The sequence below is a fragment of the Aulonocara stuartgranti genome (genome assembly GCF_965226115.1).
Source record: "Aulonocara stuartgranti genome assembly, chromosome: 10".
Classification (NCBI taxonomy): Eukaryota; Metazoa; Chordata; class Actinopteri; order Cichliformes; family Cichlidae; genus Aulonocara; species Aulonocara stuartgranti.
The window spans coordinates 24,590,779-24,609,903 of NC_138946.1; the positions used below are offsets into that span (position 1 = coordinate 24,590,779).

The following is a 19,125-nucleotide window of genomic DNA, read 5'->3' on the forward strand; positions in this document are numbered from 1 at the left end:
CTTTAAGGTCACGTTGTATCTGCCCAAAGCATGACCAGATTAGGGGTTTTCTTTGCCATCATTTCTCATTTTAATCCACCCTGATTTAAACTTTTTGAGCCCGAATGCCCAAATCTATAATTTATGAAAAACAGTTCTCTACACACCCAGTGTACACACCTTGTCTGGCAAACATGGAAATGCAAACATGCGCATTATCAGCAGTTCTGTTACCATGAATTCCCCGACCTTGCCTGTGATACTGTAATGCATTTACCCCTTCCTCTTCTAGACCTGCTTGCACGGCGAGTATAAAGTTCAGTTCTTAGGACATTCTGTGAGAATCCCCACAGCTTTTGTAAAGATGTGCTCTGTGCAGCTCTTGTTGGTGCTTTTAAGCATTACAGGTAAGCACATTTCTGTCTTACATTATCATTTGTTTTTTTGTAGCAAGTTTACATTTTATTGGAAACCTACTTGAGCTCTGATATTGTTTTACAGGATGTGTCGAACTCATCACAGTGACGACCACGCAGAAATACGTCAATGTGACAATTGGTGGTAGTGTCCTGCTCGACTGTACGTTTGCCACTACAGTGGCGACAACTGCCGACCTAACAATCCAGTGGGAGTTTCTCTCAAAATCCGCCATGACTGCACAGCAGGTAGATGGAGTCTATTGTTCGGATTACAGCCATGTGCCAACTAATTTGTAGTTTTATGGACCAGGATGATGAAATGTCTTTCAATTTAGTAGCTAAAAATAGGGTGTGCAAGTTGAAGTTCAGGCCAATAAACTCATGCGACTACACACGGTGATCACTTCTGAAAGACATGAGTAATTTTGTGTTTCTTCCAAGTTCTCCAGAGCAGATAAGAATCGCTTTCTCAGAACATAGCATCATCTTCGAGATGCTTCAAAATGCTTCGAAGGAATTGATTCTCATCAGAGCAGCAAACATTTAGTTTTTTCCTGTATTTTAAATATTTTAAAAACATATGTCTACGCACAGCTACACATACAGGTTTGCGCCTTTTCCTGCTGTGCCACGTTTTCTTACCAGCTAGCAGACACACCCAGTCTGGATCGCGAAGCCTGTGACTGAGATCGACAAATATCTTTCAGGCAGTGCTCATTTAACCTACAGCCACAGACTCACAAATGTGCTGCTTCATGCAATGTCAAAAAGTGCTTTTAAAGACATCTACTACATGCTGATGTGAAAAAAAAAAAAACGTTGGTCCTGTAAATATCATATTAACTGGAGAACTAAAGGTTTCATCTCTCCAATTATTTGGATCACTCATGCAAACTAGCTCGAGGACAGTGAGTTTGTGCAGCGATAGCCAACAGATGATCGGATTTGACTTCTTGCCATTTGCTTTCAGATCTTTTACTATCAATCAGGAAAGGTTGTTATTCCCAAGTCTTACGAAGGCAGGATTCAAACTCCAGCTGCTCCAGGGGCCACCATGAATGCCTCCATAACTATAAGAAACATGCAACCATCGGACTCTGGGCTCTACACGTGTGAAGTTCACAATTTGCCCGACGTTGATGGACAGTCTCAAGCAAATATCATCGTGAATGTCCTCGGTGAGTTTTGCCCACTTTTGAAATAGATTTTTGGTGTTTGGTATATTATTGTGTTTTTATGTTATTACATTTTCAAACCCTGTTTGATCCTATTTGATCATTTTTTAAAGACAAAACATGAACCCTAACACACTTAGGCCACACAAAAGCACGGGTAAAAGTGAACAAAAGGAATGAGTCATGGAAAGGAACCTACACACATTCTCACAGTCCAGGAATCAGAAAGGTTGCGAGGGTAAACAGTGGGTGTGTAGGAGATTTCATGCTACCTGATTACACCCATTAGAATGCTGCTGCTTCAGCCATTATTCTCCTCCTCTAAGTAAGCGTGTGTGACTCCCTGAAAAGGGAGTGCCAGTGTTTTTATCGAAACTGTGATTTCAGTAAGAATGTTTCAGCTATCTTTCCTCACCTGAGATTTCTGTATCAATTATCAATGTTGTAACATTAACAAACCTATTAAAGTAGTGGCCCTGAACAGTGTAAATAGGGAATTACATTCATCTCAAATCCCCTCATTCACCGAGTTACCAGGACAACCTTGCAGGCCTCAGTAGTTTCCATGGTTACTTCAGCAGTCTCCTCATTGTCAGTGTTGGAAATTAGAAAAAGGACTGTGACTGCATCCTCGTACTGCATACAGAATATATATGAGTGTCTGCTGCATGCATGTGCTACCTAAATACTGTACAGCCTTTATGGAAAAAAATGACTGGGGAGTGGGGCACTTTCTTTATACTGACTGTGAGGCACAATATGAATATGTATGAACACACTCATGCTGATTAACATGGGCTCAAGGCTGATTTGCATCACTTATTTTCACATAGAACGACTAACACTGGACAGCTTTGCCATAAATTACAAATACATATGTATAGAAACTTTGTTTGTTTTCCTGATGTCTTTTTTGTGAAAGTTAAAACGCATGTGGTATCAAACGTGATTTTGGCGTACAGTTTGTTTCCAACTGTCTTACTGAACGATCTAATAATCAGCGGGCAGCAATGAAACACAGATTGCCTCTTCAGTAGCTGCTGAGCTCACGATGAGGCCACTCCTAACGTATCCTGAATCACGATGACTAATGGCTAGCCACGTGACGTTTTGTTTGATTAAAAGGATTTGCTATTTTAACGAACAAATCTGTTAACCATCTTTGATAAACAATCTACAATACACAATGAATTGTTTCACCTGAAAACTCCAAGGAAAGACTAAAAAACACGCTGGTGTATGAATGAAAATAAAAAGGGCACCAGAATTTGCCTTCATCCCTTCATTTTCCATTATCTACTTCCTATGGTCTACAAAATGCATCTAAATTGCCAGTGCAGTGTCAACAGTTCACACAGATAGGGCAGAGAGGAGAGAGGACCCTCATACTTGCGATCTGCTCTGGCTGGTGATTTATTCCCTCAAGATTAAAATCTGCCAATCAGGTGTTGGAGAGACACTCAGCAGTGGAAGCCAATAATTGATGGCACCTACAGGGAGAAACCAGCATAAACAGGAAAGAAGAAAATACACACTGATAAACACACACAGAGCTGCGGACTGGAATATAGCGGTAATCAATACGGTGTAGACCATCTGTTCTAAAGCAGCGACTGAAAGAGCATCTAGAGGCACTTGACCATTGCTGCTTTATCCCACTTCATACTGCAACAAATTTCAGAAAAGAAAGTACATTTTTTTTTATCTGACATATCTACTAGTTGTTTCCAGTCCTCAGTATCTAACTCAGTCTAAGAGGATTATAAAACAATGTGGTGTTAAAGAATAAAATCAGCACTTTCAATGTGTTTTGCTTGCAGTCCCATCAGATGCTCATAAGCTGTCACAAGTGTGATTTCCCCTCTAAAGTTACCCTGTGGTTTCACTGAAATAACATCAAAGCTTGCGGTGGTAAAACTATACAAAAGTAATAAAAAGAGAAGAGAAAGAAAAAGAAAAAAATAGTAAATTATTCATATTTCATCAAATAATAACAACAGTCGCCTCAAGGTGTCATATATTATAAGGTAAAATCCTACAGTAATACAGAAAAAACCCCAACAATCAGATGACCCCTATAAGCAAACACTTGGCAAAAGCTGTTTTGACCAGTTTGTGGGTGGGGGTGAGGGGAAGGAGACAGGACAAAAGACAAGCTGTAGAGGAGAGTCAGAGGTTAATACTAACTAATTATTAAATGCAGAGTGGTCTATAAACACATAGAGAGGGAAAACGAGGAGTGAAGAAGCATCATGGGAAGCCCCCAGTAGCAGTGTTGCAACTAAAGGAAGGTTTGGGGTCACCTGATCAAGACCTAACTATAAGCTTTATCAAAAAGGAAGGTTTCAAGGCTATGATGATGACTGGATTTCCTTGCCAAGCCTCAAAGGGAAGCTGATCTCTTTATTCAGGAGCTGCTGTTTAAATGGCTTGAAAAATGTCAGTGTTTTCTCCAGGCTGAATGTGTGCTTTGTAATAATGTCAAGTAGCCAATAAAGCCTTAACTTCCCTGTGGTCCGCCAGAGAAACCATCTGCTCCTTACTGCGCCGTCCATGGCAATGTTGAATCGGGTCACCTGGTCACTCTGACCTGCCACAGTGAGCAGGGAAACCCAACACCGACCTACAACTGGGCCAAACTGGATCAGACCAAGACAAGGAGGCCTGTGCTGGGAAGAAGTGAGTCCAGCATCTATATACACACACGTGTATGTGTATATATATATATATATATATATATATATATATATATACACGTATATATACACATATATGTATATATATATATATATATATATATATATATATATACATATACATATATGTATATATATATATGTATATATATATATATATATATATACATATATATACACGTATATATATATATATATATATATATATATATATATATATATATATATATATATATATATATATGCGCGCATTAGCACATTTACCATCTCATGAATCTGAGTGAACTTTGTTTTTTCTCAGCAACCACAACTGGAATACTGGAAATCAAAAACATCTCCCAGTTTGAGTTTGGGGAGTACCAGTGCATTGCTACAAATGTTGTGGGCTTTGCAACATGCACCATTGAGCTGAGTCCTGGTTTGTCCTCACATTTATTTTTTGGGGAGCTTTAATATGTGTGTTTGTGTGTGTTTGTGTGTGTGTAATAATCCCCCCTCACAGGTATAAAATGTTTGTGTTTGTATAGAAGTGGCAGATGGGGTTATCGCAGGCGCGGTTATCGGAGCGCTGCTCGGGTGCGTGCTGATCGGCCTGGTTGCGTGGTTCATCGCTCACACAGTCAAGAAACACAAATACAACGCTGTTAAAATGGCAGAGGCCAACGAGATGAAGTGAGATTACAGATTTTTGATACACTTCTTCCATCGATTTGGTCATTTAGAGTTCAAGGGTGTAACGGCTACTGTTTGTTTGTCCACTAGGGGGAGCTCTCCTCCAGCCCAGGAGGCCTATGAGAGCATTCCCAATGCAAACACGGCTGACAACGTTCAGGATGAGGAAGAAGGCCCTCAAGCCTAAATGCCACTTTAAACAGCTAAAGTATTGCATTAGCATCACTATTATGTATACCAGTCCTTGATATGGAGAGAATTCAGATGTAATGAGAACAATGGAGCTAATCTTCATGTTTGAATTTGCATTTTCTGTGCTTACTCAAATTCTGTCAGTTTTACAGCTTTTTTTTTTCCAATTTCAGTTAAGTAATGAATGTTTTAAATTTCAATCTTTTTTCTTACATTGTGTGAAAAAAATAAACTGTATGAACATGATTCTAAAAGATTTTTTACATAAAAGAAAATCAAATAAATCACATTGATGATGTCATGCCTATACCAAGGGACATTAAATCAGAGCCCAGTTTTGAATGTACTGTATTCCATAGGCTTTGTGAATAATTCAGTATTGTTTGATTGCACTCGAATCCTATTGTGGAGATCAGGGAAATATTTTACTGCTACTATTCATAAGCATCATCATTACCATTACATTAATTATCATTTCATCAAAGCATTTATTCAATAGATTACACATGTTCTTAGTTAAGGTTATTACACCTACCACAGAGAGCTTCTGTCTGGTAAAAGGTTAGAAGCGCCAACGGGCGGGGTGAGGCTGAGTGCGTTGGAGGTCGAGACATACACACACACACAAACAGTAGTTAGACTCGTGTTTAGGTAAGAGTTCAAATAATAGTTTGCAAAAGCTTGTGACTGCAAAATTGTGTTTGCCTACGGGACAGTTTGTTCCAGGAGATAAGCGAGAGCTAGAAGATTAATAGGAAGCACCTGGCCTCGAGACGGAGAAGATGTCCTTTTAAATGTGTCAAAAGTCGTCCACAGAACATTTGTGGTTTTGAAACTTATGCATGTATTGTATCTGCTTTGACGCATGAGGGGGCGTCATAAATAATACCCTGATGTTATAAAACAACTGCTTGTGTATTATTGGGCGGAGATCGATGCTGTCTGCGTGCAGTGTTCATCTCCCCACGCGTGTGTTCATTAAAATCATTGTTTGACCGACTCTCCTGGACCAATTGTTGTTTTTGTGCTCACCCTCAATATTTGAACTCGTAACACTATGAATGATCAATATGCTAAGTTCCTAACACTGAGGTCGCACCACTTTAATGTGCACAACCAGCTCAGTCTGTGATTTTGTTTTGTCTTTTTTTCTGATTTTTATCATAACCTGTGTTTTAAATGTTTTTTAAATAACCTTTTTTTTCAGTAGTAACAGAAGTAATAAATGTAAAAAAGTTACACCATCAATTTGTTTTGTATCACATGCAAACTTCACAGATCATGATTAAATAAAACATTTCTGAATCACCAGAGTGCCTCAAGATTTGTCACAAGAGTGTCAGAGGCTGTGTTTACTGAGTATTGTGAGAGTGTCGAGGATATGCTGTGTGATAAAAACAGGATCAGCACATGGAAGTAGAAGTAACACTGAACGCACAACACATCACGACACAGTTTAATAACTGGAAGCCATTTGAGGATTAAGACATTTCATTGTTTCAAGTCAAATTCGGGACACATTCACACTCTAACTTCACATAAACTGCTTAAAAAAAATCTAATGTTAATTAAAAAATACAGAAGAGCAAAATAAAACATGCTCCAGCAGTATCGGTGCAGTGTTAATTAAACCTGTATTGTGGGCAGAGTGATAAGGCAGTCAAGTGAAGAAAACTTCACGTTCAGGCCTGGAGCCCGAAGCAGCGGGCAGCACTGAGGACGTCATCTCTGGTCAGATAGCATCCACAGAGTTGCCTCGAGCCAGTGAAAGACTCCCTCCCGTGTAAGACTCGCCAGTTGTCTATGAAAACAACCTTACGGGGAAAAGACAGGGCAAAACACTCAGATTATAAAGCAACACTGACATTTAAGTTGTCCTGTGACTTGACTACGAATTCATTTTAGTTGGAACTCGGAGAAGCATTTATGTTTTGACTTTGTGGCCTGCACATATCTTACTTTTCCCGGAGTTAGCTTCACCCATAGCTCGTTCTCTGGCCTCCTCAGCTCTGTGGTCAGCTCTCGATGTGCTGCGTACCAGCGCTGAACCACATCATGGGGGATTGTGTTTAGCACAGATCGATCGTAGTTGTTGTATCTGTCAATACATAAATACATCAGTTGCGCTAATTAAATGGACAACCACTAAACAAGTGAACACAACATCAGAAAAATAAAAACTACACTAAATTTCAGCATCAACATACCGTATAAGATACATTTCATTGTTCCAAGGATACACGTTGAGCAGGGGGCCGATGCCTGTGATGTGGTTTTGGTGCCTGTCGGTATTTTCGATGTAATCGTGCTTGACGGGCACCTGAGCAAGCAGCTCAAAGCTTTCAGGTGAGCTCTGACGTAATTTTTCTGCAGCGTAGAACCCATCAACAAGCAGCGTCCTTCCCCCGGTTCCCTCATGCTTGAGACAGTGGAAAACCTGGATTCTGCCATAACGAACAGAAGCATCAAATATCCAAACATAATCATGAGAAGTCAACGTTGCACCAACAACCCCATCTCTGCTGCACCTACCCACACGGTTCCTGAAAGTAGGAGGTGTCAGTGTGACGGTCCAGGGCCAACTGGCTGTAGGCAGTATCTCCCCTGGAAAAATCTGAAGTGAAGCACCACATTCTGCCATAGGTAGTCTCCCTTTGTGAGAAACAGATGAAATTGAGGATAATCAACAGACAGCTGGTTGAACGACGCCACTGGATACGAAGCGTTAACGTAAAGATGAGAATGTGATCTGTAGGCCAACAGAAGCATACCTGATTAGACTGACCCTCTGGGTTACTGCCTCTGTGGCTTCCACTGTGGTTGGGACATCGTCTATAAACGCGATCCCGTACAGAAGATAATTTTGAAGAAATTTCTTTAGCTCGTCATCACAGCTCATGAACGTGTCCCATTTGGATGAGGTTATGTTTGCATTTTTATAGATGTCTGAATTCCAAAGGATGCGCGGTTGTTCTGTACTCTGGTACTTTCTCTCAAAGCTGTTCTCAGCAAGCCAACTGAGACTGTACCTGGACATGTGACCACCAGGCCCTGGAACATAGACATGCAAAATAAGGTTAAGCTGACTTTGACAGATTTCTACTTTAAGGTTATATTGGATGATTCTACTTCCTGTAATAAACATTTCAGATAATGATGTAATCCTATGTGCAAGTACAGTATCCCCTATGAGCAGTGTTGGGTGTAACGCGTTACTGTAATTAAATTACTTTTCCACTGAAAAAGTAGAGTAACTGATTACTGTTCATTTTTAGGTATTTTAATTACAGTTACTTACAATGTACTTGCGATACATTGTAAAATAATTAAACTCGCTGAATATCATTATTTAATTTCAATAATTTATCTTCTAAAGGTAAAAGTAAATTCTGCCGCTTTAACATCGCTGTAGTGCAGCTGCGCGTCATCTTGCGCCAGTTTGCTGCGTAGTCGTATTCTAAAGCGGAAGATGTCGGACTCGGCTGAAGCGAGTGGCTGTTTTATGAAGTGGACATATTCCCGTCTCTTCACTTTTCTGAAACAAGCAGACAAGAACATTACAGTAATATGTAAAAACTATCGGCCGCTGTTAATAGCATGAGTAGCCTACTGAAGCACCTGACACGAGAGCATAGACGAACCTTTTAAGATATTTTCAGCCGAGAATGTAGCTGTGTAATGCTCAAATATCTACTTAATTTATCAAAATATCACATATTTGCAAAAGTGCTTCCACGTTTTCGGAGAGCTCTGTTATCCACCAGCGGAATAGCTGACCGGGAGGCCAAGGCTTGATAAGAGTCCGCGAGCACAGCTAACTCCTGGCGTATTGTTTTTTTTGAAAGACTACACTGAAGAGTGTCAAGAAAGGAGATTACATGCAAGCAGGGAAGATGTGCAGCATCTGTCACATGTAGTACTCGAACCCTTGCCACCAGAACTCACGGCAGCTGTGCTGCCCACTGCGCCTAACCAGTTCTGGCCTCAAAACAAAGATATGATGAAAAAAAGCTTAAGAAGCTGGAATTTGTGCTGAAAAGTAGTGAAAAACTGAAAATTTTGCTAAAAAGAGGTGAAAAAGCTAAAATTTGTGTGGAAAGGAGTTTAAACAGTTGAAGTGTTAACTTTCTGTAGTATTCATTCCACCTCATTTCATTTCTGTATTTTATGTATATAAGTTTAGATTAGTTATTTATAGTTGGTTTACACAGCTTTGTGTATGTATGTGTAATGTATATATAGACACGCGTGCGTGTGTGTGTGTGTGTGTGTGTGATTTACATTGCTGTGCTTGAGAGCCACCATCTACCGGAACCAAATTCCTTGTATGTGTCTGCACATATACTTGGTCAATACACACGATTCTGATTCTGAAGAAAATGTTGCCATAAGCGGGATTCGAACCCTGCCCTCCTGGTCTGAGAACGGCTGCTCATCTCACTGAGCTAAAACATGGCTCAGCCCAGCAAGCAAAACTGGTGATCACACTGATAATGTGGTCTCTGACAGTAAAATGGGCCAAAAAAATGGCATAAAAAGCTGAATATCTCAAAAAGTATAAAAGTTATTATCACCAAAAGATATAGCAGTCGAAAGCAGAAATAGCAGAACAGTTTAAAGTTCGAACGGTGAAAACCGAGGGAGTAGTTAAGCGGCAAAGAAACGGAGCAACTAGAATAATAAAGGATAAAGAATAAAGAGAAACAGGATCTCAATAGTGTGAATGCCTGTGAGGCAAACATTTACTCAACCAAGTCAGTGAATCAGGTAAAGATTCACAGCAATGACAACAATAATATCTTGAGCTGACGCTTTTCCAGGTTTGCTCAACAAATGCTGGCACCATGAACATGCGGACTGATCCGAGAGGGAGGAGGACGGTAGTGACGGGGCATTTTCAAAACACATCTTTCATCCTTCCGCACTGAGAAGCAAAACTTCCATCTTACTTAGTTAAGACAACTCAAATAAATTGAGTTTATCAGAGTTTTTTGCATAAAAAGTATTTAAATCGAGCTCTGTTACGTTTCGGTGTGTCAGTGTTTTGTTTTTGCGTGACTGTTATGTATTTCCTGCTTTACTTTGAAAGTCTGTGTTATTTTAGTGTGTTCAGTTTACGTTTTCCCTGTCTCGTCAGTTCTAATTTGCCCCAGCTGTGTTTCCCTCCTGTGGTCCATTCCCTGATTGCTCCTTCTATGTATTTAAGCCTTGTGTTTCAGTATGTCATGGTCGCGATCTCCCCCGTGTTGTAAATAGTTTGGTGTGTTTGTTGTAAATAAATAGTCTGTTGTAAATAGTTGTGAATGGGTTTGTTAATATTTTCGTTTGAGACACCTTCGTTTTGGGATTTTGGTGGAGGGCCTTCGTGGTTTTATTTTCCTTATTTTTATTTTCCTGCGTTGCACCCCGGTTGCCTAGGCCGGGGTGTAACAAGCTCTAATAACAAATTGATAAAAACTGAGTTCAGCCTATTTAATATTTTTAATTAAACACAATATTACATTTTACAGTGCAGTTGGAATGTTGGTGGTTCAATCCTTGGCTCCTCCAGTCAAATGCTGCTAGCCAAGATAGTGAATCCCGAGTTGCTCCCAATGCATTAATCAGAGTGTAAGTGTTAGAACGCATTATTAAATAAATTATCGGCTGAATTAGACATTTTTAAAACAGTTTGAGTGAATGGTTGTCTGTCTCCATGACTGTATCCAAGGTGTACCCTGCCTCTTGTGCCCTGTGACAGCTAGGCAGTATACATACAGGATTGCAGGACATTAAGAGGCCTGTAAAATCCTCCGTCTGTACGTACATATGTAGCAAATGAGTTGCAGGGACTCTTATTACATACAATTTTCTCTATAAAGACTCTACATGAGAATGTGTGTAGTCATAGAAGAAGTTTTCTGGATTCTGTTTGTAGTCCTTGCTCGCTAGGCTAATTAAGCTTGTGTGGACTTTGGCAGAATACAGGAAAACAGCCCATGTACGGTGCAAAACAGGAAGCCATTGAGCCAAACAGCCATTTAAGCACCAATTTCTATTGTCCGTCCATGATTTTGCTTTGTATTTTCTTTTTCATTTTATCTTAAATGGATCTGTATTCTAGCTGTACTGTGAACAATAACAACAAACAGGAAGTCTTGGCGAGTAACTGCTGGAAGCCTCAAAATATTGACTGTTGCCACCAGAGTGCAAGCAAGCGTACAATAGCAGAGGGGTTCTCAAGATTACCTGACTCGGATCTGAACGCAAAATTTATAGCAGGCGGTCCATGTGCTGCTGTGATTTAGCATTTGCTAACCTAACTCTGAAAGCCCCCCTGTTCACAAACAGAATACATGCTCAGAAACTGAGCTGACCTTGAATATGTTCCACTAACAGGGAGAGGCATGCATGCAAGAATGCCTGCATCAGCAGCTGTCATGGGGTTGCCACACCCACATATGTCACTGTATGTAAGACACCGTGTCACTCTTGTGCCTGCATAAAACCATAGTGAGAGTATTTTTCAGCAGCTGCACAGTCTGTTTTTTTTTTTTTTTAAATGAATGGTAGAGTATAATCCAGAGAGATTCCCACAGAGAAAAGGGATCTCGGCTCTACAACACTCTGACGGGACTGCTATGTTCTTAAAAGGTTAAAGGAAGATGGAGTTTCCCGGTCTGTACACTGACTCCTGTACTAAAGAGTGAATAATTCCAGCTTGTGTCTGAGTCCCATGGGTCAGAGATTAACATTTTTTCAAACTAGAGCAGAGGGAGTGAATAGTTTCCACTGGTCCACACCTGGCATCTGCAGGACCATTTAATCTTCGGATTTCCCAAAGCAAGGGCAACTAAATCCCACCTGACTTTTTCCACTTAGCAGACAGAATAAGTAATGACTCCAGCTAGCCAGTGCTTTGTGCTAGTTAAGCTAGCTCGCCCTGCTGGGGCTCTCTCTGGGGAACAGCACTGTGAGCTGAGCAATGGCTTGTGTCTACAGTAGCTGGGCGATTATGTGGAAGATGAGGTGTTAGAGAGCATGGAAAGGGTTTCTTCAGTGGTGGGCAGGAAGAGAAACCCACGATCCTCCCCCTGAGTTCTGGGCAGGAGATCACAGAAAAATATAAACCTGCTCTTTTTCTCAGTTGTGTTCCAGAGCAGACTGGAATGCAGGCAGAAATGACAAATTTAGGGTTTTTTTCCTTGTGTCAAACTTCAACTAGCTTTTAGGGGTCAGCAGAAAACACTAAAGGAGGAGCACAGGTATGTCTTGGTCTCATCTTTTTATTTGACAGTGACTGCTGATAAAGGCTGCTATCTAAAGCCAGCTTAGGCAACATTCCCTGTACGTGTAAATCAATTTTATGGTATATAACTAAAACTGTCTATGTTTTTCTCCTTTGGATAATTACACCCTAAGCCTTACTGTACCTGCACATGAAGTAAATCTTTACACAAATACAATGTGCCAGGGGGCAAAGACCACTACAGTATATTTGGCTGTGCAGAGAACTTCAGACGAGCCGGTCCTGGGCAGTTGTTATAGCTTTGCTTTTTCTAATTAGATTTTTTTTTTTATTTCAATTTGAATTTTTGTTTTAAATTCAGTTTAGTTTCAATAAGTTTCCAGAGATGGATTCTCTTGTTTTAGTTTAGTTTACTGCATGGAAAGTTTTGCCAGCCTTGTACACATCTAGTCTCAATAAACATGTCTATCAGCTCCCCCATCAGACAAGCTGTAATACAATTTTTACCAAACTAACACTAAAACGAAGAACGATTCTTCTATATTTTTATTGTAGTTTACTTAATTGTTTCATTTAATTTTTGATTTTTCAATATTTTTTTATGTTTAGTTAACTAAAATGTTTTTTTTGTATGTCGAATTGAGGGAAGGTTGAAGCTAACATCTATGTTTACTCCTATTGTGAATAATCTTGACTTTCAACCGGGGATGTTTGATATAGGATTTAAGGAATGGAAGAACAAAGGAATTCAGAGACTGAGGGACTTATTCTCCGATAATGTAGTTATGCCATTTGACCAAATGGTTGAGAAATATTCTCTCCCCAAGCATGACTTTTTCCGTTACTTACAGATAAGGCATTATATTTTGCATAGTACTAACTTTAGTGAGAGTCATGAAGTCTCTCCTGTTGAAAAATTATTATTTTTAACAGACAAAGAGGTACCTGTGAAGATATTTTATAAGGCTTTATATTCTGTACTCTCAGGGACGTCACAGAGGCTTAAAGGCAAATGGGAAAAGGAATTAGGTATAGTAATTGATGATGAGGAGTGGGAAGATGTCTGGAGTTACGCCAAATCAATATCAGTTTGTAATCGTACCAAAGCAATACAGTTAAAAATTATACATAGAATGCACATATCTATGTTTCGCAGACATCAATATAATCCTACCCTTTCACCCATGTGCCTTAAATGTAAGACAGTAATTGGTACCCTAACTCACAGCTTCTGGTCATGTTTGAAATTGCAAGAATATTGGTCTAATGTGCTATTTGAAATGGAGAAGATTTTCAGTTGTGAATTGGAGATGGACCCTCTGTCTCTCATACTGGGCCTCCCCAGCCAGCGATTAATATCCAAGAATAATAGGAGATTGTACTGTGTTCTCACCTATGCGGCAAGGAAGAATATACTACTCCAATGGATTTATGAAAAAGTACCAACTATTAGAGGTTGGAAAAGAGTAGTGTTGGATTTAGTGCCACTGGAATATCTTACATGTATATTGCATTCAAAAACAGATCAATTCTTTAAGGTGTGGGAACCATACTTGAACTATGTGGAACCTGATGTTTCTAATATTATGTTACAAGGATTCTCTTGAGTGTTTAAACTGTAATGGAACTGAGCTGGGGGTTTTTTTGTTTTTTGTTTTTTTGTGTGTTTAGTTATCAGTTTGTTTGTTTTATGTTTGTTTGTCTGTTTGTTTATTTTTTGGTTTTGAATTGTACACTGTATTATGTTATGTAATTATGTACTATTTGTGAAAATAAAAAACTGAAAACTAAAAAAACTAAAATGTTTTTACACGTTTAGCTTCAGTTTTAGTTGAGTTTCAATAACCTTGCTCCTGCGTTTAGCATGTGCCATTTTAATGCAATTTAACTAAAGAAAATGTGTTATTTCCAAACTATTTTGTTTTACAGAAATGGCCACATTGAATGAAGATTCCATTTAGAAAACAGATGATGGCCATCCTTCAAAAAATAATACTAAGTTGCACTTCAACAATGTGTCTTAGTTCTTCACACAATTTAAAGTCAATTTTCATCATGTTCTCTCCCACCCGCCTGTGCAACCCACTGTTGCACTTATAGTGCCCCACTTACAGGTGATAACAAGGTGGTCTTCTTCCACTCGTGTGCTTTCGGGACGTATAGTCAGATCTATGCTCCCAGTGTCCAGGTTCCTCTGGTTAGTTTTGGAGTTGTACGAAGCAGCAGAGAGGCAGTGATCTCGCAGCCACACATAGTTAAAATGCATCTGCGTCCCTCCATAGTGCAGTTCTGGTGATTTCAGAAACATGTGTTCAGGGGGTTAACAGCGAAATTTGTGATAACATAAAAACAAACAAAACCAGGCATGCGCAAACCGGGTTAAAAGGTTACAGCTAAACCCACCAAGACACTGCTCGTGTGTGCGGAAAGTAGCACAAGCCCTCCGTGGCAAAGCCGTGCTCCTGCTGACACCACGCAGAAGCTGAGCCTGTCTCAGCACACTCCTGTGCAATCTGCAAAACATTTCAGGTGCAAACACACAGAGATGCACTAAAAAACTGAACTGAACCCCAAAATTTAAAATGGTTTTCCGTTAAGCCTCCCAGCAGTAATCCGACCAACTTAAACCACAGCGGCGTGCTTTGTGCATGCTGGTGTGTGTTTCTCCCGTCAGCCCTTCACTTGCACACAAGAGAGTCTTAAAACTTGTAAAAGTTTCTTGGCATGGCGTAAAAGTCCAAATTAATTATTAAGCGACTCCTCCTGCAGAGTTGCTGCACTCCTCCATCAGTTGGCTCTCTTCTTCTTTGAGCTTTTCTCTTTTGTAACCATCAGTGAAGTTGCATTACTGCCATCTTCTGGATTTCAACCACATCAGAGAACCCGGATCTGCTTCCCCGCCGTCTTTACACACTTTAATTTGAATTAAACACACGAAGTTCTTTTTACTTATCATAACCCACAGTCCCCTGGCGGCTGGGATAGGATTCAGGACCCCGGTGGCCCTGAACTGAATAAGCGGAAAAGATTGGATGGATGGGCATCTGTGTTAAATGGCAGAGCTTTTGATGGCACAGTTTACCACCTTTAATAAATGCGCCGTTTAAAGATTACTTTCCAGCTCGGCGATAGGAAGCCTTTTTATGAACCTGATGGATATCTGCAGGAGAAACAGAAATGAAGCCCAAATGTAGCTTGCCGACCTGTAAGAGTCCGGGTCATGTTAGTGAGTGGACAGCTGATAGAAACATGCTTGCTGGCTCCCTCTGGAGTTGAAACTGGCACTCCATCGGGGAGCTTAAACTCATTAGCTGGCTTAATACCTATTTCCTTGCCTCCTGTTTACTACACGTTTTTTTTTTTTGTGCCACGCAATAAAGAGTTGGCAGCTCGTGGTTTGTTTATACTTTGCATATACAAGAGGGTTTTGGCAGGTGGGGAACTTTAAGTTCCAAAAAGTGATTTCCGGTATTTGCCAAATAACTTTTGTCCGTATTTAAACTGTTGTAAATAACTTGTTGGCCTATAATCTGTGAAACATATGTCAAATATATCTTTCATGAATGATATCAAGTCACTTTGAGCCAGAAACAATATCCCTGCCACAATGTAGAAGCCGCAATCTGTTTTGTTGTTGTTTTATTTTTTGTTTTGTTTTTTGTTGTTAAAAATACTTTTATAACTCTTTTATTTATTCCAGTAAAAATCACTGACATTAAAAATGGCTTTTTAAGAGAGATCAGCCCAAGAGGGCAGGAACTGCAAAAAAATAAATAAAAATAAATGTAAAAAAAAAAAAAGAAGAAAAAAAAAGAATCGTTTTATAAAGATATTTTGAGTGGTCAAAAAGGACTGGGTTGATTATAATGGGGTACAACACTGCAGAGACATAAAAAAAAACAACCTTAAAAACAGGTCCTTTTTAAAAATATAATAACCCTTCATAAATCCTGTTGATTACAGTTTATTTAATAATATAAGATGTCACACATAAAAAAAACACACAGAAACACCAGAAATCACTATTTAGCCCAACACAGAAACAACAGATGGTACACGACTCTAAACAGCTGGGATGAAGGTCAAACTTGGAATTCTTATATTCGGATTGATGACTCCTTCTGGAAGCAAGTTCCGTTAGTCAGCAGACATGCCGAAACATCTGGGCACTTTCATTTAACTTTTATTTTAATGAAATAAAAACTGCATATAATGTCAAGTCAAATTTGATCAAATTAAATGTTTTCTGATGTTGTCCTCAAATAAACTTTTAAAACTTTTATCACCATCTTTGCTGTCACAAAAGTCTCCAATACAATTCACAGTTCTTTCACTGCTCTCTATTTTATAATATCTCTGTAGTTACCCACGACCTAACTTACCACAATCCACCACAACACTGCAAACCCATCAGCCTTCACTATCCATCTAAACTTTTGAATAACATGAAATTATTATCGTGATATTCCACATTATGAAATAGCCTGGTAACTTCTATATGGTTCAAATGATTGGAAAGTCTAATATGGTTTAATTTAATCTTTTAATTTCCAGTCTTGGTAGCCAGGGATCGGTCCGCCAGGACCTCTGTTCCTGGCCGCCGCCCGGCTCACATTGCACCCGACCCCTACATGCCTCCTACGGGTGGTGGGCCTGCAGGAAGATGGGCCCATGTCCCTTTTTCGGGCTGTGCCCGGCCACCAGACGCTCGCCCTCGGGCACCCTCCCCGGGCGTGGCTCCAGGGCGGGGCCCCGCTAACCCTATCCGGGCAGGGTGAACTGTTCCCTCGATGGTCTTTTCATAGGGGTCCTCTGAATCACTCTTTGTCTGGTCCCGGGAGGAGACCCTGGGGCAGACCCAGGACACGCTGGAGATATTATATCTCTCAGCTGGCCAGGGAACGCCTTGGTGTTTCCCTGGACAAGCTGGAGGAGGTGGCTGGGGAGAGGGAGGTCTGGGCTTCTCTGCTTGGGCTGCTGCCCCCGCGACCTGGCCCCGGATAAGCGGAAGAAAATGGATGGATGGATTTCCAGTTTGTAAGATTTCCATTGTGGAGAAGTACACACCTTTTAAGGACAATTTCCCATCTTCTTTGCCAGGAAGCATCTGAAATATATATTTTTGAAAAATAAATGAATAAAAAAAAAATTTATGGATAAAACCAGGATTAATTTGTATCAGAATGATCAGAAGAGAAAAGTATGAAGAAGGAACGTAGATGTCATCCAGACCTTTATATCTTTAAGAGATGTCTATAGTTTAGCTAGTTGATTTGTATCTTCTGGCTTCACAAATGAATAAAGCTGGGTATCATGATGTGACAGCTGATAGAAGCAGTAGGATGAATTCTGAGTGTACAGGGCTATTCTCTCTGTTCAATTCAATTCAATTCAATTCAATTCAATTCAATTCAATTGTGCTTTATTGATATAGCACCATTATGTACCAATATTGTAAGGTAAGACCCCATATAATAGAGAGAAAACCCCGACAATTAGATGACCCCCTGTGAGCAAGCACTTGGTGATAGTGGGAAGGAAAAACTCCCTTTAAATGGAGTAGAACTGGGCTCAGAGATGGACAGCCATCTGCCATGACTGGTTGGCGGTAAGGGGAAGAAGATTCAGCCAACTTTCAGGCTCCTCTTCTGTGGAATCAGTTCCCAGTTTGCATTTGGGAGACAGACACATTCTCTTTTTCTGAGATTAGGCTTAAAATGTTCCTATTTCAACAAATTGGGGCTGGTTTGGGTGAACCTGAACCCTCTCTTAGTTAATCTGCAATAGCTCCGGACTGCTGGGGGCTTCTCATGATCCACTGATTGTTTCTTCTTCACTCACTTCTGTTTCACTCTCCATGTTGTATTTCATCGTTAATTTTAAACTCTGGCTGTCTCCCATGTGTGTCTTTTGTGCTATCCTCTCTCTGCTCTCTTCACGGCAGATGGCTACCCCTCCCTGGTTTTGCTGGAGGTTTCTTTTTGCAAGGGAGTTTTTCCTTCCCACTGTCACCCAAGACTTGCTGCTAGGGGGTTTTCTGATTATTCGAGTTTTCTATTTATTATTGTAGTCTACTTGCAATGTAAAGCTCCTTGAGATATAGTGATTTGTTTTCTATATAAATGAGACTGAATTGAATTGAAAGCGGTGTAATATAAATCTATTTAAAGTTCATTAAAACAGTAAAGGAGATGAAATCCATGTGTTTTGTGAACCAGCCCTCAGTTCACCTGTCAAAAAGACTGCATACATGCTTGTATATGTTGTATGAGTACACAGTGGAAATAGACAGGCCATTTAAGGACGGGGCTTCCTGCTCACAGTCTCCCACAGCTGCACTGTATTAAACCTAATCACATGCAGTGTGCATGTTGCAACACTGATGTCATCTGTAATCACTCAGTAATGTATCAGTAATAGGATCACTCGACTTTCCCACTGATTATTTTTTGTTTGTTTGTTAAATTAGCACAGAGAGACTATCACACTGCAGCTGGGTACACTATGTTCCAAACTGAAGTTCTTGCAAGCTAGCTGCTGGAATCACCGGGACTACGTTATTTTTTGCTTCTCTGTAGCTTGAGAGGGTAGCCCTGCTGAAAATGCTGCGGTAATGTTGCATTCTCCGCCTGTGGGACATTTAGCATTTTGTGGGGCTCAAAATGGAAATTGATTTCCGTGTTGGCCCATCAGATTCCAAAGGCTTATTTAGCACCGGTTTTGAATTATTTTTGTACTCTTTTTAAAAAAATAAAACGAAAAAT

General features: G+C 40.0%; 2 protein-coding genes across 2 annotated transcripts; one reads left to right on the forward strand and one right to left on the reverse strand.

The window, feature by feature from the left end:
- Positions 1-239: 239 nt before the first annotated feature.
- LOC309715435 (V-set and immunoglobulin domain-containing protein 1-like) lies at positions 240-5,512 on the forward strand. Its single transcript, XM_082548569.1, has 7 exons — positions 240-386; positions 481-644; positions 1,369-1,576; positions 4,097-4,252; positions 4,571-4,687; positions 4,797-4,941; positions 5,032-5,512. Exons 1-7 carry the CDS (start codon positions 344-346, stop codon positions 5,126-5,128), a joined length of 930 nt encoding a protein of 309 aa, XP_082404695.1. The 5' UTR covers positions 240-343; the 3' UTR covers positions 5,129-5,512.
- Positions 5,513-6,573: 1,061 nt separating this feature from the next.
- Positions 6,574-15,193, reverse strand: tmlhe (trimethyllysine hydroxylase, epsilon). The gene is made up of 7 exons (XM_082548568.1): positions 14,765-15,193; positions 14,474-14,650; positions 7,905-8,184; positions 7,666-7,785; positions 7,341-7,577; positions 7,093-7,231; positions 6,574-6,947 (listed from the first exon to the last, which is right to left on the reverse strand). The coding sequence occupies exons 1-7, from the start codon at positions 14,883-14,885 to the stop codon at positions 6,816-6,818; spliced, it is 1,206 nt and encodes a 401-aa protein (XP_082404694.1). The 5' UTR covers positions 14,886-15,193; the 3' UTR covers positions 6,574-6,815.
- Between the last annotated feature and the right edge of the window lie 3,932 nt (positions 15,194-19,125).